The sequence below is a fragment of the Tripterygium wilfordii genome, chromosome 16 (genome assembly GCF_013401445.1).
Source record: "Tripterygium wilfordii isolate XIE 37 chromosome 16, ASM1340144v1, whole genome shotgun sequence".
Taxonomy (NCBI): Eukaryota; Viridiplantae; Streptophyta; class Magnoliopsida; order Celastrales; family Celastraceae; genus Tripterygium; species Tripterygium wilfordii.
This window is the reverse complement of record NC_052247.1, coordinates 1,150,373-1,168,967: the sequence shown is the minus strand read 5'-3', so window position 1 is coordinate 1,168,967 and position 18,595 is coordinate 1,150,373. Positions and strand designations below refer to the sequence as shown.

The 18,595-nt window shown below is 36.4% G+C and overlaps 3 protein-coding genes across 5 annotated transcripts; 2 read left to right on the top strand and 1 right to left on the bottom strand.

Annotated features, from left to right (window-relative positions):
• Positions 1-1,147: 1,147 nt before the first annotated feature.
• Positions 1,148-5,416, top strand: LOC119980588. 2 transcript variants are annotated; one of them, XM_038823346.1, is made up of 8 exons: positions 1,148-1,319; positions 2,225-2,574; positions 2,866-3,351; positions 3,449-3,598; positions 3,751-3,849; positions 3,959-4,006; positions 4,134-4,564; positions 4,771-5,416. In XM_038823346.1, exons 2-8 carry the CDS (start codon positions 2,232-2,234, stop codon positions 5,377-5,379), a joined length of 2,166 nt encoding a protein of 721 aa, XP_038679274.1. In that variant the 5' UTR covers positions 1,148-1,319; positions 2,225-2,231; the 3' UTR covers positions 5,380-5,416. The 2 variants fall into 2 exon arrangements, with proteins under 2 accessions (XP_038679274.1, XP_038679275.1); XM_038823347.1 differs by lacking the exon at positions 1,148-1,319 and adding an exon at positions 1,416-1,698.
• Positions 5,417-8,471: 3,055 nt separating this feature from the next.
• Positions 8,472-11,152, top strand: LOC119980589 (glucomannan 4-beta-mannosyltransferase 9-like). 2 transcript variants are annotated; one of them, XM_038823349.1, is made up of 9 exons: positions 8,472-9,001; positions 9,095-9,193; positions 9,279-9,531; positions 9,631-9,741; positions 9,829-9,965; positions 10,055-10,168; positions 10,269-10,468; positions 10,567-10,761; positions 10,860-11,152. In XM_038823349.1, the coding sequence occupies exons 1-9, from the start codon at positions 8,693-8,695 to the stop codon at positions 11,020-11,022; spliced, it is 1,581 nt and encodes a 526-aa protein (XP_038679277.1). In that variant the 5' UTR covers positions 8,472-8,692; the 3' UTR covers positions 11,023-11,152. The 2 variants fall into 2 exon arrangements, with proteins under 2 accessions (XP_038679277.1, XP_038679276.1); XM_038823348.1 differs by having other exon boundaries at positions 9,095-9,241; positions 9,282-9,531.
• A 1,362-nt stretch (positions 11,153-12,514) lies between these two features.
• LOC119980237 lies at positions 12,515-15,792 on the bottom strand. Its single transcript, XM_038822856.1, has 5 exons — positions 15,138-15,792; positions 14,621-14,742; positions 14,463-14,503; positions 14,267-14,365; positions 12,515-13,445 (listed from the first exon to the last, which is right to left on the bottom strand). The coding sequence occupies exons 1-5, from the start codon at positions 15,658-15,660 to the stop codon at positions 13,247-13,249; spliced, it is 984 nt and encodes a 327-aa protein (XP_038678784.1). The 5' UTR covers positions 15,661-15,792; the 3' UTR covers positions 12,515-13,246.
• Positions 15,793-18,595: the final 2,803 nt, after the last annotated feature.

Here is an 18,595-nt window from a genome sequence, read left to right as displayed (position 1 = left end):
TCTCCCAATATAACCACATCAACAAAACACAAATTTCTCAACATTTTCCTTCCCACCCAACATGGTGGCCAATAAATTCTCATGCCCTCCATGTTCTCCCCAATAAAACTACACCAAAACACAATCTTTCAATATAAAACACATCTCTCAATATAGCCACGTCAGCAAAACACAAAACTCAATACAATCACATCAACAAAACACAAAACCTCATACATATTTGTTGTCCCAGACAAAATAACACCATTGCAAGTGCTCTAATCACTCATCATCTTTGTTTCAAGTCTTATGCAATCAACTGCTGCTTCAGTCTCAAGGAGAGAGAGTTCTTCCGGGTTCATGTATTTCGGATAACTATGTGAACATAAATTTCGGACCATTCGAATAATTGACACCATACTGACAACAAATAAGATTAAATCGAAACCATACTTGGTTGGAATGCTAAATGATGCAGACACAAAATATTATTGGTTTAAGTGACTGAGAGCATCCACAATGGGATGATTTTGAAGTGCTTGAGATGATACTTTCTTGATAAATTAAGCGCTAGATGTTCACAATGGGAACTTGAGATGATACTTTCTTGATAAGTTAAGCACTACATGCACACTTGTGATAAAAAATGACACTTGAAAAATTAGTTCATACTTGATCTTTGAAGTGTATGATAATTGATGAATAGTGAAGAGAGAGGTGATGAAAAAGGAAGAGAGATGTGATGAAAAGTAAGAGAGAGATGATGGAAAGAAAGAGAGTGAAGATAAAAAGGAAGAGAGAGGTGATGGAAAATAAGAGGGAGATGATGAAAAGGAAGAGAGAGAAAATAAAGAAAATGAATATAGAGTGTTGGAATGTATGGAGTATTGATGAATAGTGTAGATTGTGGGATCCAATCACCCAATTAAATTGTGCCACCTAAGAGAAATGAGGAGAGAGAGAATATAATTTAGTGAAATTTGGAGTGTGTGCACAAGTAGCACCATTGTGGATGCTCTGACTTCTGGATCTCCGGCTCGGCTGGCAGTGGCATTAAATGATAAGGAAAGACTTGCTCTAGAATGGCTATTTCTTTTTTATTCATACTGTTCTTTAATTGTTGCAATCACAGTGCAAAGCCTAAACCCGACTAGCTAAAGCTGGATGGATAGTATACTCAAATGACTAAAGTCAAGAGCTTGAGCTTCAATGATTCTTTTCTGCTAAAGCACTTTGGTCCCACAAACAGATCTTTCATTCTTTGCTTCCAGATCTTCTCTCATCAAGTGCTTCTTTAGTCTCACCATTGCAGAAGCAGGGCCAAGAGCTACAGGGTCAATGTAAGTCCACCAGTATTGATTAATTTGGTTTGGTTTCTCTTTTAAATTTGAGCAGTTTGTATAGCCCTGCAACCCTTGTTTCCTGGTTTATCTGCATATGAAATAATGGTCCATTAATTACTGATGTGTTTTTACCACAATCCCCATTTTTTGTTGACAAAAGGGGAGAGAGGAGATTCTGTATTGAATTTTAGTGGGTGTTTTTGTCCCTTAACATTGAATTCCAGCTGTGTAGTTTGTGCTTGTAGTTAGATCTCTTGTGACAAGAACCCATTATGCCAATTAACTCCAAGTTCATATGCAAGATCTACTCTTAATGCTTGTTCTTACCTACCATGTGAATCTTTGTTGCAGAACAAGTGTTGTCCTAAAACTTTGGGTAAGAGGTTTATGGGTGAAAGATCAGTTTGTGCTTCCATCAGCATTATGCTGGATATGTTTAGTTCTTTTGTATACAATTTGAGGTCTTAAGCTGACTTCCTTGATCCCCTTTTGACTACTCAAATATATATATATATGCACTTTGGTTAGTGTTACTGTGGTGTACCTGAGTCGGGCGAGCTCTAGTAAAGGGTCCTTTATTTATTTATTTATTTTAAAATCTATTTTTTTTCTTTATTGCTTTTTTAATTGAAATATGTGGGGAATTGTTAGTTTTTTAGTTGGTTTTTTGTGTTTGGACTACTATAAAATTAATATTTTTTTTTTCAAAAATTTGGAGACCCGGGGCCGGCGGCCACCTGTGTCGCCCCACCCCAGTGCCGCCACTGGTGTTACTGTTAACAATGGAATAATTATTGTTGAACCAAAATTTTTAGTTCCCAAAAGCTATATATGACAACAACGATATGTAAAACACTTATGCTAGTATGTGTCTTATGTTGTTTGACATCATGTTTTGACAGATAAATTATGGCAACATCTGTAGCTCCAACCACGATAGTGCATGAGGTTCTCAGAAAGGATAACTATGCAAATTGGAAAGTCTGCATACAAAATTATCTACTATCTCAAGATCTATGGGACATTGTGGAAGACACCAATGAACCTCCTAAGCCCGAAGACAATGAAGAGGGTTATAGGAGTTGGAGAAAGAAGAATGCTGCAGCTTTACATGCAATTCAGATCTCATGCAGTCTGGATATAGTTTCACAAATAAGGGAAATTAACTCAGCTAAACTTGCGTGGGATGCCTTAGCCAATCTGATTCAAGCACAAGCAATGGGAGGAAATCCACCCAGTGGAGTTCATCCAGGTATTTTTTTTATCCACATAACACACACAATCATCCAGGTAAGGGAAAAGATGCATGCATGCATTGACACATTTCTCATTCAAAGAAGAACATCCCTAAATAGTGTTGAAAAAGGAAGTCTAGATGAACATATGCCAGTATGTTTGTGGCCTTTTAAAGTAGTTTCAAAGATCGGCCAACCTATTTACTACAATATAGATCAACTTATTTTAACATTATTTTGTGCTATTTTGGTACCCTGGTCATTTTGCTACCATTCTAAAACAAAAGGTTTCTTATTGAAATTGGCAGGAGCTGAGAACAGTTCATTCCAACAATTTGTGCCTCTACACAAGGCTATAAATAAAGGTGATTGGAATTCTGTGAAAGCCTTCCTTGAGGGTCACCCAAACGCAAAAAATGCAAGAATTTCAGCCAACGGCATGACGGGTCTTCATGTTGCAACTATTGCTGGACATGTGAAGATTGCGGAGGAATTAATGAGGATCATGACTGTACAAGATTTGGAAATACAAGATGTATTTGGTGTCACCGTTCTTTGTGTTGCTGCTTATAATGGTATGACAAAGATCGCCCAGAGTATGGTCAAGAAAAATCACAACTTGGTTGGCATTGCAAATGGTGATGGATATATTCCAGTTGTAGCAGCATGTGCTAGAGGCCATAAAGATATGACTCATTATCTTTATTCTGTCACTCCACTTGAATTGCTATTCCTAGAAAATGGCGCTCATGGAATAGATCTCCTTAATTACACTATTATCTGCAAAATGTTTGGTAAGTATTATCAAGTCTTACATGTTATGTATAGTCAATATCGAAATCATGCTAATTCCATGTTTGTTTTGGTTATATTGACATGCTACTACATTAGACATTGCTTTGGATCTGGTCCAGCGTTGCCCACGTTTGGCTACTGCTACAAGACGCCCCTCGCACAGTGCTGTAGTCACTTTATCTCATATGTCCTCTGTATTTTTCAGTAGCAGTCGTCTTTCATTCTGGCAAAAATGGATTTACTTCTGTTAGTATATCTCCTTTTCCCGTTATACTTTGCGTTTTAATCACTTGTTCTCTACTTCCAAGAAATATATATGATATTGTAAAAGCTCAACAATCTAAGAATTGTGTCTGACCCTGATCTTAAGATGACATGATTCAATTTACCCATGACAGGTATGCAGGTTCAACTACCTACTACATCTAGTGTTCATGTATACATTCGTCAAAACAGCCTAAGAGTCACAGAAAAGGAGGCTAGCATTAGAAGTCGTGGTATGCTGCAATTCACATCTCTTTCTCTCTTTCTTGGTCTGTCAATTCACCATATACGTGCTATTTATTGAACATTTATCAGTTTGGATGATTGATTTTCATGTTGCAGTGGTGAGTCTACTTCGAGGACTGGTTTCGAACTTTTTTGAATTCTTCGGTATTCCCCTGCATCAACTAGATCTATTTTATACACCCCACCCCGTGTATACTTTCATTAGTTTATTTTCCATCATATTCATATATTCTCGGATTGTTTAATAGTTATACTTGATATTTTAATTCAGGAATCAAACAAGTGTATGATATGAAGTTGAACCATGTCCTTGCCCATGAACTTGTACGCTGCATTTGTCGAGAAATGTCTTCATTGGATGGCAGAGAGATCATAGATAGAGGAGTTTATGCTGCAATTTTCGAATCTGTAAGGAATGGGATAACTGAGTTAGTTGTTGAGATAGTTAGAGCTCATCCTGATCTCATATGGAGTAGGGCTAAGAATTCAAGAGATATATTTCAGTCCGCGGTAGAATTTCGTCAAGAAAAGATTTTTAGCCTTATATATGGCCTTGATGCAAGGAAGGTTCCACTAATCACAAGCGTGGATAGCCTCCACAATAATATATTACATATGGCGGGTCTGCTGGCACCTTCCTCTCAGCTCGCCCGCATCTCAGGCGCAGCCCTACAGATGCAAAGAGAATTGTTATGGTTTAAGGTCATCATTTCTCACTATACCTTTCTTGGAAGCACATTTATTTAATTGGTTCATAGAACGTAAATGATAAACATCCTAGGAGTTGGTATCTCAGTAATCCGGGCTGTTGAAATCCTGTGCGTACAACTCAACAGTTGGGATACCAGCTGCTAAGATACATAGCATTACTGTATCATGATATTTACTGTTTAGTGAAATCTATGCAGGAGGTGGAGACCATTGTGAGTCCAATGTCCAAAGAAATGACAAACCAAGATGGAGAGACACCTTATCAAGTGTTCACTAGAAACCACAAGGACTTGTTGATTGAGGGGGAGAAATGGATGAAGGATACTGCTACTTCTTCTACGGTTGTCGGTGCTCTTATCATTACCATCATGTTTGCGGCTGCATTTACTGTCCCTGGTGGTAACAATCAGGATACAGGATTCCCCATCTTCCTTCACAACAAATTTTTCAGGGTTTTTATAATATCCGATGCAATTGCTCTCTTTGCTTCCTCAACGTCAGTGTTAATGTTTCTCGGCATACTCACATCGCGCTATGCAGAAGAAGATTTCTTCATTTCTTTGCCCAGGAAGTTGATTATCGGTCTTTCCACCCTCTTCTTATCAATTGCAGCCATGGTAGTGGCCTTTTGTGCATCTCTTTTTATTATGTTTGACAACCAATTGCAGATTGTGGTTCCAATCACATTGCTTGCTTGTGTTCCTGTTACCTTGTTTATATTGTTACAATTCCCTCTCCTTGTTGAAATTTTCATTTCGACCTATGGATCGGGTATCTTCGATAGGAAAATGAAACGTTGGTATTGAACATTTTATGTTGAAATGAATTGCAATTCCTCTCCCCATATTGTTTGTTAATTAACTATATTTTTTTTTTAGTAAATTGAAATGATGCTCTGAAAGTCATGGAGTTGGCACACCCTACCCCAAAATTAAATTTTTTAAAAAAACAGATGAGGATCATGCATGCTTTCATTAGGTTTAGGTTTAATGAGATTGCTAAGTGAATTTGATCACATTCACATGCTTTAACAATATCCCTTGACCAAATATTGCACATATATATGTTGTAGGCTAGGGCAACTTGATTTTGGTTGGTGTGGAAATGATGGGAGTATATAAATTGATGTTCCATCCACTTTGATTTTCAAGCCCTAATCAATTGTGTGAAAAAGATGTTTATAGTATTATGGAACTTATATGATGCCTCTATTACTTCTCTTTCAAAAAAAATTCTCCATCAATACATTCCTTCTTAATTATTTGATGAGATTAGACACTACACCACATCTCATTCCCATCTAACACTCATTTTATACTTAACTACCAAGGTTGACCAAAAATTCTACTACCTTTATAGATACATACACATGTGTATAAATATATATTATTTGGGTGTTATATAGGGATGACCCTAAATCATGTAACTTAGGTGCAAATTAAAATAAGTATATATATGGTAGTTCATGTTGTTCAAGGGTCTCTTTATGAAAAATATGATATGATATGGTTCCCTAATATATAGTTTCTCTATCCTTTTCATAATTGGCTCATTATATATGGTCACAATAATTATATCTATTCTTTCTTGTTCTAAATGCAATCATGGCTCTAAAAGTTATATTGTTTCTTGTTTATATATTAAATAGTAACAAACTTTATAAGCTTTATTGGTGTTTGGTGTACAATCATCCAATACTCATTTGAGTCATTGTCAACAATCAACTACAAAAAATGATTTCTTTGTCCCATACCGTTTACACATTTGATTATTCTATGTATATATTTTTTTTATGAATTGATTATTCTATTATATACAAACACCCCTAACAACCTTTAGTTTCATAAAGCTTTGGACAAAAAATTTGGTGGTGCTTTGCTTCTATTTTATTTTTATTAATTAAAGTGCCAAAGATTTCAATTTTTAACACCCAACCTAGTGATTCTTCTTTCCATTTTTACATGGTCAATTTGGAAAGCATAGTACAACTCAACATATACTTCGGATCAGTTGCAAGTCTTGAAGTTTGTAATCAATAACTATATTATACAAGTTTATACTTTGGACATCAGACATGGGCTAAATTCAGTCATCACGTGAATGCAAAAATTTCTCATATGACAATAGGGTAAGTTGGGCAAAGACTTTCTAAGTTCATACGATTTGACCCCAAATAGATTCAACATTAGGTTATCGGCCCAATAATTTATTTAACCAATACATAAATAAGGTGTAATGTCTAATTGGTGAAGCTTGTTGTGAAGTGTCATATGGTGTGTCGGCAATTGATAAAATATGAATTTTGTGGGCAAAAATAGTCAGCTTCACTCTTGCATGCTTCAAATAAAGAAATTAATCAATATTGAAAAAACGAAAAAATTATAATTCATTATTAATTCACCAACCAAATAAAAAAAAAAAAGACAAATTGGGCTAAAATATTAAACACCAGAAAATCATTGTTGCTTATTTATATTTAATTTATTTTTTTAATATTCGGGTCAACATAGAACATAAGTTATTTAATTATTCAACCATCCCAACTGCTAGGGAGATTCCATGGATATATCAATTGATCCTTTATTTATTTATTCTTAATTTTTGTTAAAATGTATGATCAATTAGCCCCAACTACTTGAATAGTAAACATGGCACATTCGGAGAATCTCTTATACCAAATAAATTTATTAAATTGTGGGTCACAATTTTAATTGTTTTTATGTGTGTACGAGTCTGATAGTTTGAGTTTAGGCTCACATCAAATGTTTAAAGGGAAAATTTGTATAATGTCGTTCTCGGTTATCAAAAAAAAATTATGATTAGAATAATTTAATTCCAATTTTTAAGTTATGCATAAAAATATAACATTACATTATGTGACAAAATCGAATCATTAACTCCTTTATCGCCCTAGATTCTATGAAAGTGGAACGAAAAGGATACCATTATTCTCTAAAAGGTTTAATTAAAATCAATATTGAATTGTGATTTGTGACACATAGCAAGACAAATAATTAAAGCTTTTGGTACATGATTTTCAGTCCCACTAGACCCAACTCTTCAAATAGAAGTGACGCAATAAAGATAATTATTGTTATATAACTCAGTATATATTTTATGACGTGTAAATTCCTTTTGAGTATTTGGTGGTTTCATAACTATTCTCGTCTCTACCATTATGTAATATCCTGTAACATTTTCTCTTAGTCCAAATCGTTTTTTTAAGATTCTCATTTCATCACCATGTTTCTTTGTCCATATTATTCATATATTTAATTACATAATTTTTATTTCTCTCAAACTTTGGAATTTAAAAAAAATAATCATTTCTCATCTGTCGTTTGTGGTCTCTGAAAGAGAGAGCCAACCTAGTTTTGAACAAGTCATTCTCTCTGGAATGACCATTTTAATAAGACTATGGTGTGGACTTCATATCTGCTATAAAATTTGAAAAACAATACCGCTGTTAAAATTGGCCAATTTAGGATCCATTGTCATTTTCTTTTTGACCAGTTTTTGCTCAAAATTCTCCATATTTATGTATATATATATAAAAGCAGTCTTACAGATCCCAGTATTTTTTGTCCGATTTATCCAAATACTGAGATGGACACACACAATTTCATAGGAATCATGCGGCACCCACGATTTCACATGGACTATGTGTTGTCCATTAGAGCATTTGGGATAGGTCTGACAAAAAATATGACTGGAGTCCTTCATATTTTTTCTTCTTTAAAAGACTCTCCCTGTTTCAAAGAAAAGGACCAGCAAGCCATTTCACCTTAGTTTGTGTACACTACATATTGGTTTCTTGTATGCTCTTCCTCTGTTTTTGTGATCATAATAGTGAAGTGGGTCTGCTTCTGTAAACCCCAATAGAGTACTTGAGATGAATCAACTCTTCTGACAAAAATCCATCCAAGCTAGCTCACATTGCCTAACCGTGAGTCACAAGCAAAAATCACATTACAGATTCGTGTTCTTTTCGCAAAACCCACATACACACTTCTTTATTTAAAAACCAAATCACATAGAGTCCACAGATAGAGGCTCTCTCATTGTTATTCTTCTTTTGTTATCGATCCCCGTTCCAGTTAGTATTACTTCTGTTAGACAATGGAACAGTTTTCTTCATTTCAAGGGTACGGGGACGACGTTACAGGACAATTGGGATTGATTTGGCAGCAACTGAAAGCACCGTTGATCGTCCCGGTTTTGAGGTTGCTGGTAGTGTTGTGTCTGGCAATGTCTGTGATGCTTTTTTTTGAGAGGGTTTACATGGGTGTTGTGATAGTCTTTGTGAAGTTGTTTGGTCGAAAACCCGAAAAGAAGTACAAATGGGAGACCATCAAGGATGATGTTGAGTTAGGGAATTCTGCTTATCCAATGGTGTTAGTGCAAATTCCAATGTACAATGAAAGAGAGGTACCTAAACATACCAAAACCAATAACTTTTTTTTGTAGTGAAGTTTGGTTTCAAGGACTTGTGTTCACTGTTCTTGTTGTTTTTTGATGCAGGTCTATCAGCTATCTATTGGTGCTGCTTGTGGACTTTCGTGGCCGTCCGATCGCATCATCGTTCAAGTTCTTGATGATTCAACAGACCCCACAATCAAGGTATTGGACAACTATCTTACTTCATTTGCATCAATCATGAAAAAGAACATATTTTTTTATGTGGGTTTTCTTTTTTCCTGAATAGGACTTGGTGGAGCTAGAATGCCAGAGATGGGCAAGTAAAGGCATAAACATTAAGTATGAGATTAGAGACAACAGAAATGGGTACAAAGCAGGAGCTCTCAAGGAAGGCATGAACCATAGTTATGTTAAACAATGTGACTATGTTGCCATATTTGATGCTGATTTCCAACCCGAACCCGATTTTCTCTGGCGCACCATTCCATTTCTTGTCCATAACCCGGAAATCGCCCTTGTTCAAGCCCGCTGGAAATTTGGTAATCAACCAGCCTTAATCTGCTTAAGCTACCATAATTGAATTCATTTTTTTTTATGTAAATGATGCTGATGTTGTTTTTGTTGGATTGTAATTGCAGTTAATGCAGATGAATGCTTAATGACAAGAATGCAAGAGATGTCATTGGATTATCATTTCACAGTTGAGCAAGAAGTAGGGTCTGCAACCTATGCCTTCTTTGGTTTCAATGGTAAAAACCACTTTCACTATCATTTTAATTCTGTAGAAAAATCTTTGATTTTAGACTGTGTAATATAAATGGTGTTGTCCAATGTAGGAACTGCTGGTGTGTGGAGAATTTCAGCGCTAAACGAGTCTGGTGGATGGAAGGATCGAACGACAGTGGAGGACATGGATTTGGCTGTCCGAGCTAGTCTCCGAGGCTGGAAATTTGTATACCTTGCTGACCTAAAGGTAATATTTGAATCACTTCTGCATATACATACATACAGATATATGAAAAGCTATTACTCTAAATTTAATGGTAAAATTGTGCATTTCAGGTGAAGAATGAATTACCAAGTACATTCAAGGCCTATCGGTATCAGCAGCACAGATGGTCTTGTGGACCTGCAAATCTGTTCAAGAAAATGGCAATGGAAATATTAAGAAACAAGGTACGGCAATCAAAATCACAATCTCCGAAAACGAGAACTGATTGTTTAATCCATCCTGATAAGCTCTACTCATTCAGCCTGTTTTTTTTCTTTTTTCCAGAGAGTTTCCCTTCAGAAGAAATTGTATGTGATATGCAGTTTCTTCTTCGTCCGGAAGATTGTGGCTCACATAGTCACATTTGTCTTCTATTGTGTCGTTTTACCAGCAACCGTCTTCGTTCCAGAAGTCGAAGTCCCCAAATGGGGAGCTGTCTATATTCCTTCTATAATCACTCTCCTGAATGCAGTTGGAACTCCAAGGTCAATTTCTCTTTTTGTTTGTTTGCTGAGAAAACTTTATTGGTATTGATTGTTACTTTCTCTTAAAGCTGTCTAATACAATTCTGGTTCCGTGGCAGGTCTCTCCATTTATTGGTCTTCTGGATCCTATTTGAGAATGTGATGTCATTGCACAGGACTAAAGCAACATTCATAGGTTTGTTGGAGACGAGAAGGGTGAATGAATGGGTTGTCACTGAAAAATTAGGAGATGCTCTTAAGACAAAATTAGGCGTAAAGGCTCCCAAAAAACTGCGCATTCGGATTGGAGAAAGGTAATCCTTCTGTTTTCACTAAAACTACAATGTTCATTAATCATATGCAGCAGTAAAATGGTGAACAGGTTCTGTTTTTGTGGTTGCTTGTGAAACAGGCTACATTTGCTAGAGCTGGCTGCTGGGGCATACCTCTTCTTCTGTGGATGCTATGATCTTGCGTTCGGAAATAACCGATACTTCATATTCCTCTTCCTCCAATCCATGGCGTTTTTCATCGCTGGCGTCGGTTATGTTGGCACCTTTGTACCTAACGCCTAGCAGAAACCCAATGCAAGAACTATCATAACATTGTATCATTCATCATTATAGAGGAATTTTACTTTTGAACTCAGATTTTGAAGCAAAGACTGGCTGGTCATTCTTTGATAATGAGCATCAAGGCTTCAGGCCATATAGGCAAAGAAAATAATAATTACACAGTTTTCTGTTGTTTTATTGAAAGGTCTTGTGTATAATCAAGCTGGACTAAGAGATGATATTTGGTGCAGTTTTCTCTTTTACTGTGCAGATTATTGTGTATAGTCTTCCTCATACTGTTAGGTTTACAAGTAACTTGTGCAATAGCTCAGTTGGTTATACTTATATCTTTGGACTTGAAGCGAATGATGCTAAGGTCGGGATTTTGAATCATTTGGGAGTATTTCCTTGACGTTTTCTTGGTTTTCAGTTGGTTTTCTTGGTTCTCTTGCACGGGTTTTGGCCGACTCTTACTTGTGCATTGTGTACTGATTTGAGATCCAATTTTACCAAAGCCATCCACATAAGAACTGCTGTTGAACTTCCAAGATTGGTTTGAAATCCACACAATAATTATGATGAACTCAAAACTTGTTATAGGGTTAGGTGAGTCATCCAGAACTTTCAACTCTTACAGCTAAAAACAACTATAAATAACCCCCAAAAGCATGAAACAAAAGGGACAAACAGATTAAGAGGGTAAAAGAATCATACAACACTAAGAACTATAGTTATGGCAGCGGCAGTTAAGTCTCAGCTCTTTTTTGGCTTCCAAGCTGCAGCAGCACTGCTTGTGTTGCTCATTGCACTAGCAGTGGAGACTCAAATGGCTCAAGCACAGGACTGTCAGGCGCAGATCAGCAGCGCCAATGCGTGCGTGTGCCATTCGTGCTTCCTGTTGCCACTAACCCAAGCACAGACTGCTGCAATGCACTCAGTTCAGTTCAACATGACTGCCTCTGCAGCACTTATAGGATGGTCACTCACCTTCCTTCACAGTGCAATCTCCCTCCCATCACTTGTGCGTAACTAGAAAGTTCTTAGCTCGCTCGAATAGATCATCTGATTATCAATCACGATGAAGAAACTTTGTAATGGTTGGCTTGAATAGATGTCTGATTATCTGTGACGGTTGCCTTCCGTTTTACAGATTGGAAGTGAAGCTTGAAGGACTTGAATGGCTGGCAAATAAATTTGAGCTTTCATGCTCTCTGTTTCTGTTCTCCTGTTGTTCTCTATTATGTATCTTGATCTGCGATCAAGCTGACACATGGTGACACAAAATAAAGAGAATACACGTTGATTGATATTGCACATCTTATTTGCATCTTTTAAGTATGCAACTTAACGGTCTCTGTCAACCATGTTTGTGCGTGCCAAGACCTACCCGAGTTTAAGCTTAATAGGCTATCCAATAGGCATGACTTGCCCGAGTTTAAGCTTAATAGGCATGCCTGCTGAGTTATTCTGTTAAACCAAAAAATAAAAAACAAGACAAACTTAAAATAGTCTATGAATCAACATTCATTAATAAAAGAACAAGGAGACGATTGATTTTGCTGGTCTCACAAGTCACACCATATGCCGTTGCTTCCCTTGCAGAAAACTTGACACACAAGCCGATTCCAAAAATGTTCCGGACCATCAAACCTGTCTGAGCTACATGGCACAGTAACGAGTGGCAAAATACAGGTCTTTGTGATCATTCTATATGCTCTGTAACCCACCATTCTCTTTTTTGAATCGTACAATCTACCATGTTCCAAGTTCACTTTGGGACCCTATGAAATCAGAGTCGAGGAGACAACAATAAAGGAAAGAGAAGCATATACAAACTTCAGTATAAAAGGTCAAGTACTAAGTATCATCGTCTCCCTCAATGAAATCTTGAGTCAATGCTGCTTTCAAGGGTAGTTCTACCCAACACAACCATTTTCGATTGGCAGTGGAAACTTGTCAATGAACCATATCAAAACAAACACCAAACTACCAGAGGACCAAAATTTAGAAGGTTGAAGAAAAAAATCATGCTACTTATTTAATGAAAGAATTAACCATCTGGAACACTCCCAGTGGATCAGTTATCAACTTGTATGACTGTATCAAAAAATTGAAACTAAGATAGTAGACCTACAAAAAATTAACAAGCCTAACGCCCAAGCTTGCTGTACCAGTTCCAAGACATTCTTGTTTCCGGAACATGTCTTATTCTGACTCCCTTGTTCTGTGTCTAGTAATACACCAATTAACAACACTCAACTTCTACAGGATTAGTATTCAGTAGCTTTTTGGCCGAGAAAGTCTCAATTATGTCATAGTGACCATAACCATGGAAAAGCACATTAATGGGAACCTCATTGTCCTTTCGATATTCTTCACCATAATTCGCTATGTTCACCAAATTACCAGAGGTTCTATCTTTCATGTAGACTGATATCAGTGTCCTGGACAATAAAGAGGATGTCATAATTAGAGGCCGAAAATAATAAAGAACAAGCTTAGAACTCAAAATGGATATTTGAATTAAAATATAACGGCGAGTTTTGTACCGAAATAAAACCACTATGTCTAACTTTGACATCAAGATCAACTCCAATTTTGACAATTTATAAATGAACCAACAAAGTATCATAAACATTCAAGAGCTTGCCACAAATAATAGTGTAGACTCTCCCTTCACTCCTTGGATAATCTGATTCAGTAAGGCTACCTTTACGATAACAACAGGGCACAGCATCACTGGCATGTTTCCAATATGATAAAAAATCGGATATCCATGTCAATGTCCAAAAAGAGATTGGTTCAGGAATTTTACAGTTGAAACAAAGACTCTAAATTTATGAATGTCAACTAAGCTTAAGGAATTTTTCAATGAAAACAAGCACAAATCACAAAACCAATACATGGGCTCATATCAAGTGTCAAAGATATAGAAAGGAACGTCGCCGAGGGAATTCCCAAATCTAAGAAAAGAGCAAAAGAAAGAAGAGGGACAAAACCTCTGAAGACACCAAAGCCTTCCTCTTTGGAAAGAGGGGTGACATCAATTCTTTGTTTTGCCACTCTTTCCTTTTGCCTTTCAAATCAAAGTGGGAGATCCCACTCGAGCCTCTCTCTTTGTAATCATTGCCAAAGCCAAATTGTCAAGCTAGTAAGCTAAAGGACTCATACATGAAAGCGAGGTGAAGAACACATTATATGAAATGGCTAAACTCCACCATTGAGTATTTTTGTTTGTCCCAGAAATATGTTGGCGTAAACTTACTTCAAAACATGAGAAGCCATCATCAACTCAGGTTCTCCACCCCATACATAAGGCTGCTGAATTCTCTTCACGTACGTATCAAAATCTTCTTCAATGAACCTGAAATAAAAGGTTAACAAATTAAACACCAATGAGAAATATAGTATGGTGATGCTCACAGTGCTGCACTGCTGCCATTAAGAAATAAAAAAATTACCATTCCGTTTCTTCCCGCCTCTTTAAGAGCTCATCCACGACCTACCAAATCAAGATTTAGTACCAACTAGCATAAAAATTTCAGGGCTATATTATAACAGACCAAATTAAGGTTAACAACATGAATAAGTAATTTTACGCTACTTGTATCAAACTCACTTGGGCTCTTAACTCATCAGCAAGTTCTCTTTGCTGATTCTCATCAGGTGCCTTTTCACCACTTCTCAAGCATGCCCCATGAACAATAGCTCTAAATAGGCACCGCCCATCTGCTATTACTCCTGCGTTAATTACCCTGAAGTTAGATCCCATACTCTGTGTATATTTAAATTTCTATCAACATATATGCCCTTTGATATGATTTAATACCTTGTACAGAAAGATATCAAAGAAGATTACCACAATCACTCATTAAATTGATTTAGTCATTTACTCCCTTTCTGAATCGAAAACTTGAGGAGAAAGTAGATTTCAGTGATTTGAAAACAATACATATTGTCAGGATGTTGAATGATTCACCAAATTAATCAGACAGCAAAATCAAGCCATTCATGACTGATGATTCTGAAAATCTTATGAATCAAGTTGTCATCTTTTATCTAAAAGCAAGACATATACCATGATAAGAATAATGGATTAAATGGAGTCTGTACACTGTTACATAGGAATAACTAACCTGTGACTTTGTAATCAACCGACTCGTCATTTTTCTCATCAGAACACGTCCCCTTTTCCTCTGTTGTTGTTCTCTTAATCAATTCACAACCTTCAATCTTCTCCTCCACAACGCCACCGGTCTCCGCGTACTCATCGATCAAATCGAGCGGCGCGAGACATGCGCAGACTCCAAACAACAGCCAAGCAGAATCCGGCCGATGAAGCCACCTCGCAGGGCGAGCATCCCACGCAACATTCCACGACCCTTCCCCTCTCGGCTCTACCGGTCGCCTCAGATCGCTCCCTCGCCGGCGAGTCGAGAAAGGAAGGATCACGTGCCATATAGCCGCAGCGCCACCGCCAACAGAGCCGTCAAGATGACAGGCAGCGCTGGAGTGACGACGCAGACGGTTGCTGGTGGAATCGAGGAAATGAATCGGGCTCTGCTCAAGCCGATAGTGGCTCGGCGTCCCCGAGCCGTGGAGGAGATTGAGGGAGCTGAGGATCCAAGGCTTGGGACGCGCACACAGTACACCAAGCATATCAGTGACGGTCTCTACTATCTTACACCTCCAGGTGATCACAAAGCTTAATTTACGCACCCATCTGGAGCTTTATATAAGTAGCAGCTCCTCCTTCAACATCCTGAAACTAAAAGGATTTGTTTATTTATTTTTCTTTCTTACATGTCGTGACGGCTAAAGCATAAAGCTTTCTAGGGAAGAGGAGAAGGAGAAAATTGTCTATTTATCGTGTGGGGTCCACAAGGTATTTAGAATCAGAATATTCCAGATTGTTTTTTTTTTTTCATTTTTCTTGAGATATAATTTAATTGGAATTAATTCCATTTTTGGTGACCTAAAGATTTGTTTATTTTCTATTTTAATCATCAAAAATTTAAATATTTTAACTTAGTAACTTAAATTTCAAATTTGTTTTCAATCAACTAACTCGAGCAGATTTTTTAATTTTCGGACAATTAATCCTTTTACGTGTCATTAAAAACAAAAAAATAATATTTTCTTACATGAATCTTTTTGATTTTTTAATTTTCAAATTAGAGTTTGAAAAAAATCTTTCGATGTCCAAAAATTGTATTAACCCAATTTCATTGAGACGTTTTTATCATGTGTTAAAGGCATATAGCATGGCAATATAATTCTCTCTTATTTTTTACGAACTTGGAATAATAATTAATTTGAGTATAGTATAAAGTAATATTGTCACGTGCATCTTAGGGAGAGTAGGTGCATCACGTGAATGACAGGAAAGAGTATGAATAAACTAAAATGGTATATTGGGGAAATAATGTTGTCATGATTTGGTGGCGTTACACTAAAATGGCGTTATAGTGACACATAAGGAAAGGATCATTATTAGCATATTCTACTCATGCCCCATATTGTCTTTTCGACGTAAATGTTGTTAATAACTTATAGGCTGAGGAGTAAACGGAGGAATCCGCCTGAGAAGGTCTCAAGAGTCGAATTTTATCACTAATTGATTGTGTTTGGTGGTTTCTAAAGAAAAAAAAGTTTTCTAGTGTCATTGGGGGATAAACGATATAAAAATAATTTGGTGTCTGAAAAAGAAAAGTATTTTAAATTTAAAAAAATTAGGTTATAGAGTGTTCATCAATAAGTTGATAGAATTGCGCTCATAGCGTGGAGTCATGGTCATCCCAATATAGCATTGTTCGACGATCTCAATTGCACCGCTATGGATTCTATTTTTAGGATCTTCGGGTCAATTTTAACGTCAATCTTCACCTTTCCCAGTGGGTAGATTGGGTTTTCGTTGAATCCAACTAGACAATCCAATTCTAGGATCAAATCCTCCTATTTTAAACCTTACTTCTCAAATGACATAATGTTATATGTTGTGATGAATTCTTAATCATTATTCTTAGGTCTTGAATGGGGAAAAAAAAAGAAAAGAAAGGGTTGTTGGGAATCCGGGTTGTCGTGGTGCTCTTTGGTTCAACCTCCAAAGCGAAAGTAATCGACGTGGAAGCGCCAAGACGATTCATTCATTTGAAGGAGAAACCCACACGAACGGCTCACATAATATTTTGTAAAAAAAGCTATATTTGTGGTTTGGTTGTTGTCGTCGGTCGTTTTCATGTGATTTTCGGGGGGTTTTATGTTTGTCAAAAGGTCAAACTTTTACCATCTGGATTTGTCTTTTACTATCAAGAGATTTATCTCTTTCAAATTATTCTTTTGATAAATTTTATTTCTGTCCGAATTTTCAGGTATAACTTTCTTGTTCTTTTCAAAGATGGAAGTATGAGATTTCAAGTAATTAACTTGGCTTCCTAAAAAAAAGAGTAATTAACTTGGCTATATTATGATCAGGGCCGGCCCTGCCCTTTTGGTGGCCCTGGGCATATAATTATTTGGAGGCCCTTTATATAAACATAAAATACAACACATGAAATTTTTGATGGCTGGAACCCAAATCTGGGAGGCTAGGCCATCACGCCTTGACAGATATGTATATTTATGTATATTTACATATATTTATATTGGGCCCCCCAGATTGGGGGCCCTGGGCGGTCGCCCAGGCCCGCCCTTGCTCAGGGCCGGCCCTGATTATGATAGCTAAATCATGACCAAAGTATCTAAATTTGACCATAGAAGTTATCCAGAACTAATTACTTGTGAGGACTTTAGCATACAACTAGTGACTAGGCAACCAGCTATAAATGGTCGAAGTTCAATTCCCTAAGCAAACCCAATTACTAAATTAAAGTCAAACTCACTAGACTCATAAAAATGATTTGTTCTTAGTTGGGGGGCTTGACTTTATAAACCACAATTGATTGGGAGATACGCTTGATTGAGAGACTGAGTTTAAAGCTGAGTAATATGTTATGAGGTCTTTGATCAACTAAAAACTGACGTTAATAAAAAAAATTGTTGAATTAAAATATTTCTCAAATTTTATAATATTACATTTTATGATTTTTATAATTAAATGTAATCTAATAAATATAATCTATTATTAAAGTTAATTTTTTAAGTATATTATTAAAATTAATTTTAATTTTAAATTATAAATATTTTCAAAATTAAAATTAAAATTAAAATTATATGAAATTCTTAATAGTTAATAATATTATAAATGTTTATAAAATAATTATTCTAGAAAATATGAACTATTATTACAAACCGTAGATCCACATTAATTTTAAAAAAAAAAATTATCATGGTTATATGAACCCCATGTCAATTTGTACTGTGTGTTATTATTAAATCATTAAACAAGTGGGAATAACGTGGGCCCCACGTTTAAAAAAAAAAACACACTCTTGAATAAGCTCCTATTAAGAGCGGAAGAATCATCTAGTTGCGTCATATCGCAAACCGCTTTCTGCAATGCTCCACCAAACAGACAGTCAATCGATGTGAAACTTAGCAGAACACTCTAGGTTGTGTGCGGATTAGGTCAAGAGTCTTGGTCACATTACAAATA

Coding starts and splice junctions, on each gene's coding strand:
- LOC119980588 (XM_038823346.1), top strand. CDS start 2,232: ATGGCAACATCTGTAGCTCCAACCACGATAGTGCATGAGGTTCTCAGA. Junction 2,575..2,865: donor ACCCAGTGGAGTTCATCCAG/GTATTTTTTTTA, acceptor TGAAATTGGCAG/GAGCTGAGAACAGTTCATTC. Junction 3,352..3,448: donor TATTATCTGCAAAATGTTTG/GTAAGTATTATC, acceptor CTACTACATTAG/ACATTGCTTTGGATCTGGTC.
- LOC119980589 (XM_038823348.1), top strand. CDS start 8,693: ATGGAACAGTTTTCTTCATTTCAAGGGTACGGGGACGACGTTACAGGA. Junction 9,242..9,281: donor CATCAATCATGAAAAAGAAC/ATATTTTTTTAT, acceptor CCTGAATAGGAC/TTGGTGGAGCTAGAATGCCA. Junction 10,762..10,859: donor CGCATTCGGATTGGAGAAAG/GTAATCCTTCTG, acceptor CTTGTGAAACAG/GCTACATTTGCTAGAGCTGG.
- LOC119980237 (XM_038822856.1), bottom strand. CDS start 15,660: ATGCTTGGTGTACTGTGTGCGCGTCCCAAGCCTTGGATCCTCAGCTCC. Junction 14,743..15,137: donor GGTTGATTACAAAGTCACAG/GTTAGTTATTCC, acceptor TAATTAACGCAG/GAGTAATAGCAGATGGGCGG. Junction 13,446..14,266: donor ATGGCTTCTCATGTTTTGAA/GTAAGTTTACGC, acceptor TTTATTGTCCAG/GACACTGATATCAGTCTACA.